We start from the raw sequence: 6,217 nt of genomic DNA on the forward strand, positions 1-6,217 counted from the left end.
CAGGACTAAACCAGGACTAAACCAGGACTAAACCAGGACTAAACCAGGAAACCAGGACTAAACCAGGACTAAACCAGGACTGAACCAGGACTGAACCAGGACTGAACCAGGACTAAACCAGGACTGAACCAGGACTGAACCAGGACTAAACCAGGACTAAACCAGGACTAAACCAGGACTAAACCAAGACTAAACCAGGACCTGGATTTGAGCTCGACTCTGTCTGGAGAAACTTGAATCATTCACAAATTTTTTTCTGGAAACTTCTATAAAAATGCCACATGGTCGTCGCTGCAGCTGAGAAGAACCACAGAGTCCAGACCCGACCCGACCCCAGAGTCCAGACCCGACCCAGACCCCGACCCCAGAGTCCAGACCCGACCCGACCCCAGAGTCCAGACCCGACCCAGAGTCCAGACCCGACCCGACCCCAGAGTCCAGACCCGACCCCAGAGTCCAGACCCGACCCGACCCAGAGTCCAGACCCGACCCAGAGTCCGGACCCGACCCGACCCAGAGTCCAGACCCGACCCCAGAGTCCGGACCCGACCCGACCACAGAGTCCAGAGAGACCCGACCCAGAGTCCAGACCCGACCCCAGAGTCCAGACCCGACCCCAGAGTCCGGACCCGACCCGACCACAGAGTCCAGACCCGACCCCAGAGTCCGGACCCGACCCGACCACAGAGTCCGACCCGACCCCAGAGTCCGGACCCGACCCGACCACAGAGTCCGGACCATGACCAGACTCCTCACTCTGACCTCTGACCTCTGACCCGCTGTACTTGACCCTGAGGTTTGAACTTCAACATTTTGTCCGAAATTAAAATGAAAACATTAAGAACAGACCAATCAGACGCCTTGTTTCCCCGAGGCCCCTCCCCCTGGTTTTAGCAACAGGTTTGATTGACAGCTCCAGATTATCTGCTGTAACTGCAGTTGTCCATGAGCTTCATTTGACTGGAGCCTGGTCTTCACAAAGTTTATTCAGATGTTTAAAACGAACGAAGCCGCGGCTGGAGAATCGTCTGTCGCTGAGGAGGAGAAGGAGGAAGAAGAAGACAAAAGCTCAGCCCACTCCCGCATCCCTCTCACAAATCCAAAGAGACGTGGATCAAAGTCCCGAGACAGAACTGGACCAGGACCAGGACCAGGACCAGGACCAGGAGGACGACACGAGGAGCCTGAAGCATCAGCAGCATTTGAACAACAACAAACCACAAACAGGATCCAGGAAACAAACTCAGTCACATTTAACATCACAACAAAACAAACTCTTACTTTAATATTCAGATTAAATCACAATCAACATTTTCATCTGTTTACATGAACATGAACAAGACGAAGTCAGTTTGATTTAGAATTTAATTATTTTTATTCATATTTAAATCTCATGTAAACGTGGACACCACACACTCTTTCTGGACTTTTTACAAAATTTCTGCTCTGGGGAAAAAAAAAAAACTACATGAAGAAAGTTTCACCTCTTTAAGTCCAACAAGAAAATATTCAGAATTTAATCGAGTTTCAAATCATGAAGTTTGACTCATTTTAGTCTGAACTTTATTTAAGTCAAAGCTGCTGAAGGACACAGACTTTACTCCTCATGAAGTAAAAGTTTATTTAACACTTGACCTGTAGTAAAAATACATTTAACACCTGTACTGTTACTGTGTACTGTTACTGTGTACTGTTACTGTGTACTGTTACTGTGTACTGTTACTGTGTACTGTTACTGTGTACTGTTACTGTGTACTGTGTAGGTTACTACATTCCTGAAGCTCTGAGTTCTGTTGTTTCATTTCATTTTGTCAATAAAACTTTACAGGTTTGAACCGGAGACTTTTCTCTTTTTCATTAAACATTTTAACTTTAAAAAAAAAAATGTTTTCAGAACGACCTACGGGAATCTAACCCACAACCTCCTGGTGAGAGGGAGAGGTTCAGCCCTGTGCCAGTGTACACGTGTGCCAGGGCCCGTGTGCCAGGGCCCGTGTGCCAGGGCCCGTGTGCCAGGGCCCGTGTGCCAGGGCCTGTGGTGTGATGTAGCGTCGGGGAAATGTGCAGGAGCAGGTTTCTGTTTCTTTCTGTCTCTTTTGCTGTGGGAGTTTTTGGAGCAGATGTTTGGACCTGACAGAACCTGATGTTCTAATGATTCTAATGATTCTAAAGTTTGAAAGTTCAGACTTGTGAAATCTTAAAGGAGCCACACGTTTCTTTTTCTCACTGTTTTAAAAGGTTCTGCAGTCAGAGTCATGTGACACTTGTTCTGTGTTCTGATTGGACAATCTGGAACCAAAACTCCAAATTAGAAAAATAAACGAGACGACGTGAAAAATGAATCACATCAGCCGCGTTCAGCAGAAGATCTGTTTGATCTGAACATGTTTAACTCGTGTTTTTCTCGTGTTTAACTCGTGTTTATCTCGTCTCTGGAGACACAGAATGTTCCGTACTGTTCCTTTAAATCTCAGATTCATAAAAACATGTTTTAAACTTTGAAATGTTGCAGGTGTCACTTTTGTGGAGGAGGCGCCGACAGCTTCATGGTTGTTTTTTTTTGTTTTTTTCATTTACTCAGTTTCTTTTTTCTGTTCTGTTTTTCTTGTTCACAAACACATGAGCCTCTCCACAGATCTGACCTGTAACTCTGCTGCTGCTGTTCCTGTTTCCATGGAGACCAGTTCAAAAATACAAACGTAAGTTTACTGTTTGTTTGGTTTTTTACCTGTGAAACCCTAAAAAACAAGGTAAAAACCAGGTCTAAACCAGGTCTAAACCAGGACTAAACCAGGTCTAAACCAGGTCTGAACCAGGACTAAACCAGGACTGAACCAGGACTGAACCAGGTCTAAACCAGGACTCGTGTGGAGGTTTGGTCTCCTGGTCTGTCGGTGTTTTCCGGTGACGTTTGTGAAGTTGCATCAGTCGATCTAAAAGTTTAAAATCTTTTAAAGCCGAATTTATTTTATACTCTTTAAAGTCTCGTTACAAAAGGAGCTGTGCCCATGAGCAAGACACTTCACGACCATAAAAACCTCCAGAGAACAAACGTGTGTGTGACGCCGACTCTCCTGTTTAAACCTGAGTCTGTGTGTGTGTGTGTGTTTGTGTGTCTGTGTTTGTGTGATTGTGTGTGTTGTTTAGACCTGGTTTAGTCCTGGTTTAGACCTGGTTTAGTCCTGGTTTAGTCCTGGTTTAGTTCGGGTTTAGACCTGGTTTAGTCCTGGTTTAGTCCTGGTTTAGTTCGGTTTAGACTGGTTTAGTCTGGTTTAGTTCTGGTTTAGTCCTGGTTTAGTCCTGGTTTAGTTCGGGTTTAGACCTGGTTTAGTCCTGGTTTAGTTCTGGTTTAGTCCTGGTTTAGTTCTGGTTTAGACCTGGTTTAGTCCTGGTTTAGTCCTGGTTTAGTTCTGGTTTAGACCTGGTTTAGTCCTGGTTTAGTCCTGGTTTAGTTCTGGTTTAGACCTGGTTTAGTCCTGGTTTAGTCCTGGTTTAGTTCTGGTTTAGACCTGGTTTAGTCCTGGTTTAGTCCTGGTTTAGTCCTGGTTTAGTTCTGGTTTAGTCCTGGTTTAGACCTGGTTTAGTCCTGGTTTAGTTCTGGTTTAGACCTGGTTTAGTCCTGGTTTAGTCCTGGTTTAGTCCTGGTTTAGTTCTGGTTTAGTCCTGGTTTAGTCCTGGTTTAGTCCTGGTTTAGTTCTGGTTTAGACCTGGTTTAGTCCTGGTTTAGTCCTGGTTTAGTCCTGGTTTAGTTCTGGTTTAGTCCTGGTTTAGACCTGGTTTAGTCCTGGTTTAGTTCTGGTTTAGACCTGGTTTAGTCCTGGTTTAGTCCTGGTTTAGTCCTGGTTTAGTTCGGGTTTAGACCTGGTTTAGTCCTGGTTTAGTCCTGGTTTAGTTCTGGTTTAGACCTGGTTTAGTCCTGGTTTAGTCCTGGTTTAGTCCTGGTTTAAATGTAAATTAAACCTGGACTTTGTTTTTGTTGGTTTCAGCACCGCGGACAGTTCCCCCGCTCCCCGCGCTCCAACCGACCCTCCGCGGCCGCTTCAGGCGCCTCAGCCCGGGCAGAACCTCCTCGGCCCGGGCAGAACCTCCTCGGACCGGCAGAACCTCCTCGGCCCGGGCAGAACCTCCTCGGCCCGGGCAGAACCTCCTCGGCCCGGGCAGAACCTCCTCGGCCCGGGCTGAACCTCCTCACTCGGCCCCTCGGTCCCGGGTCTCTCTCCCGGGACCCGCCGCTCACACACGCGCACGTGCTGACGTCACAGCGGCGCATAAAAGCGGCGCGTGGCGGTCAGTTTGCGCGCACACCTCACGGACCGCGGGACGGCGCATCACGGACACGGACACATCACGGACACGGACACATCACGGACACGGCGTAAAGTAAGACATTTCACTGTTCTCATGTTTTTCTTTTTCATCTGCGCGTCTTTTTCCGTTAAAACAGTTTCGGGTTTTTGTCTGAACTTGTTTTCGCTTTTACGCGTGAAAGGTGAAAATTACAAACAGAACAAACGCGTGTCTTTCTGCGCAGACACAGATTTTTCAAACCTTTTTTTTTTCTTCATTTCTCACAAATGTTTGTTTTTTGTTGCGTAACTGGAGCCTGTGACGCGCGTCTCGGTTCGTGCGTTTTTACGCACAAAAAGAAACGAGAAAAAAAAACAGAAACAAAAGGTCGAAATCTGAAAAATGTCTCAAGGAAAAAACGTCCAAAAACTCCATCAATAAAACGATTTTATTAGAACCCAGGAAAAGGCACAAATGATTAAAATCCTTTTACATCAAAATCTTAAGGATTTTTTAAATTTAAATAAACATTTTATTTTTGTTGGAATCAGATTAAATTTTCCAAAATGTTCCAAACATCAACACAAGTTCATGTTTCAGTCTGAGCTCCTGTTCTCTGCTGAGTGACTGTGTCACTTTTCACATCTTTATCTTTTTTTTTTATATTTAATGAGGCAGAAAATGACCGAAGCTGAAAATTTGATTAAAACACGAACAGAAAAAAATCCCGAGTTGAAAGTGAAAGTGAAAGTGAGTTTAATCTTTGAAATGAAGCAGATCTGAAATAAAACTACAATAAAAATACAAGAATAAATACAATAATAAATATTGTGTCTCCTTCTGCCGCTGCTGTGGTGTCGATTCTTCTGTTCAGTAAAATTAAAAATAAAAATAAAAATAAAAATCATTTTCTCTTGTTTAAAAAATGTCCCATAATCCTCTGTTCTGATCTTATATTATTTCCTGGAGTCGTGTTTTATTTCATTCACATGTTTCACACAAACCTGCACATTTAACACGAGTTTTTCTCTCAAACTGAAAACACTCTGTTCCACCTGGTGATGTCATCATGAGGTGATACAGGAAGTGCTCCACTGTGTTTTTAAACTCCACACTTCACCTTCACCTGAATCATCTGGATCATTTTTATCGTTTGTTTTTAGTTTTTCTTTTGGCGAACGTCTGAATCCCGTTTTGTGTTTTTCAGGATGAAGTCTGCCTCCTTGCTCCTCCTCCTCGTCTCCTCCGTCCTCGTCTCCTCTCCTCTCTCCTCCTCGTCTCCTCTCTTCCTCGTCTCCTCCTCCTCCTCGTCTCCTCCGTCGCTCCGCCCCGTCGCCCTGCAGCTCCTCCGGCTCTTCCGCCCGCGGCTGCCCCCCCCGCGCCGCGCTCGCCCGCCCCGGGACCCCCCGCCGTCGCCCTGGAGACCGACGACGAGGCGTTCGGTGGCTCGGAGAAGAGCAGGAGAGACGAGCCTCCCCTCTCCATAGACCTGACGTTCCACCTGCTCCGGAACATGATCCACATGGCCAAAGTTCAGAGTCAGAGGGAACAGGCGCTGATCAACCGCAAAGTCATGGACGAGGTCGGAAAGTGAACGCACCACTGACCCTGAACGCACCACTGACCCTGAACGCACCACTGACCCTGAACGCACCACTGACCACTGACTGAACGCACCACTGACCCTGAACGCACCGCGAGCACCTCCCCACTGACCCTGAACGCATCACCCACTGACCCTGAATGCACCACTGACCCTGAACGCACCACTGACCCTGAACGCATCACCACTGACCCTGAACGCACCCACTGACCCTGAACGCATCACCCACTGACCCTGAACGCACCACGAGCACCTCCATTGACCTTGAACGTACCACAGATACTCACAGAGACCCTGAATGCACCACTTGTGGGAAGCCTAAATCAG

At 46.6% G+C, this 6,217-nt stretch overlaps 2 protein-coding genes across 2 annotated transcripts; both read left to right on the forward strand.

Moving 5' to 3' along the window:
* Positions 1-54: 54 nt before the first annotated feature.
* On the forward strand, positions 55-1,840 carry LOC129407675 (proteoglycan 4-like). The gene is made up of 2 exons (XM_055149466.1): positions 55-327; positions 490-1,840. The coding sequence occupies exons 1-2, from the start codon at positions 282-284 to the stop codon at positions 741-743; spliced, it is 300 nt and encodes a 99-aa protein (XP_055005441.1). The 5' UTR covers positions 55-281; the 3' UTR covers positions 744-1,840.
* On the forward strand, positions 1,333-6,049 carry uts1 (urotensin 1). The gene is made up of 5 exons (XM_055149717.1): positions 1,333-1,350; positions 1,895-2,038; positions 3,987-4,210; positions 4,293-4,380; positions 5,495-6,049. Exons 1-5 carry the CDS (start codon positions 1,333-1,335, stop codon positions 5,879-5,881), a joined length of 861 nt encoding a protein of 286 aa, XP_055005692.1. The 3' UTR covers positions 5,882-6,049.
* The last annotated feature ends 168 nt before the right edge of the window (positions 6,050-6,217 follow it).

This window comes from Boleophthalmus pectinirostris, unplaced genomic scaffold, assembly GCF_026225935.1.
Source record: "Boleophthalmus pectinirostris isolate CB_2022bp ecotype Guang Dong unplaced genomic scaffold, ASM2622593v1 HiC_scaffold_13, whole genome shotgun sequence".
In the NCBI taxonomy this organism is placed as follows: Eukaryota; Metazoa; Chordata; class Actinopteri; order Gobiiformes; family Gobiidae; genus Boleophthalmus; species Boleophthalmus pectinirostris.

Bases quoted from the DNA above. Each gene is read 5' to 3' on its own strand.
- uts1 (XM_055149717.1), top strand. The intron at 2,039-3,986 runs GTGTGATGTAGC...TGTTGGTTTCAG, and splicing joins CCCGTGTGCCAGGGCCTGTG to CACCGCGGACAGTTCCCCCG. The intron at 4,211-4,292 runs GTCTCTCTCCCG...CGTGGCGGTCAG, and splicing joins ACTCGGCCCCTCGGTCCCGG to TTTGCGCGCACACCTCACGG.
- LOC129407675 (XM_055149466.1), top strand. From the start codon at position 282: ATGGTCGTCGCTGCAGCTGAGAAGAACCACAGAGTCCAGACCCGAC. The intron at 328-489 runs CCGACCCCAGAG...GTCCAGACCCGA, and splicing joins CCACAGAGTCCAGACCCGAC to CCCAGAGTCCGGACCCGACC.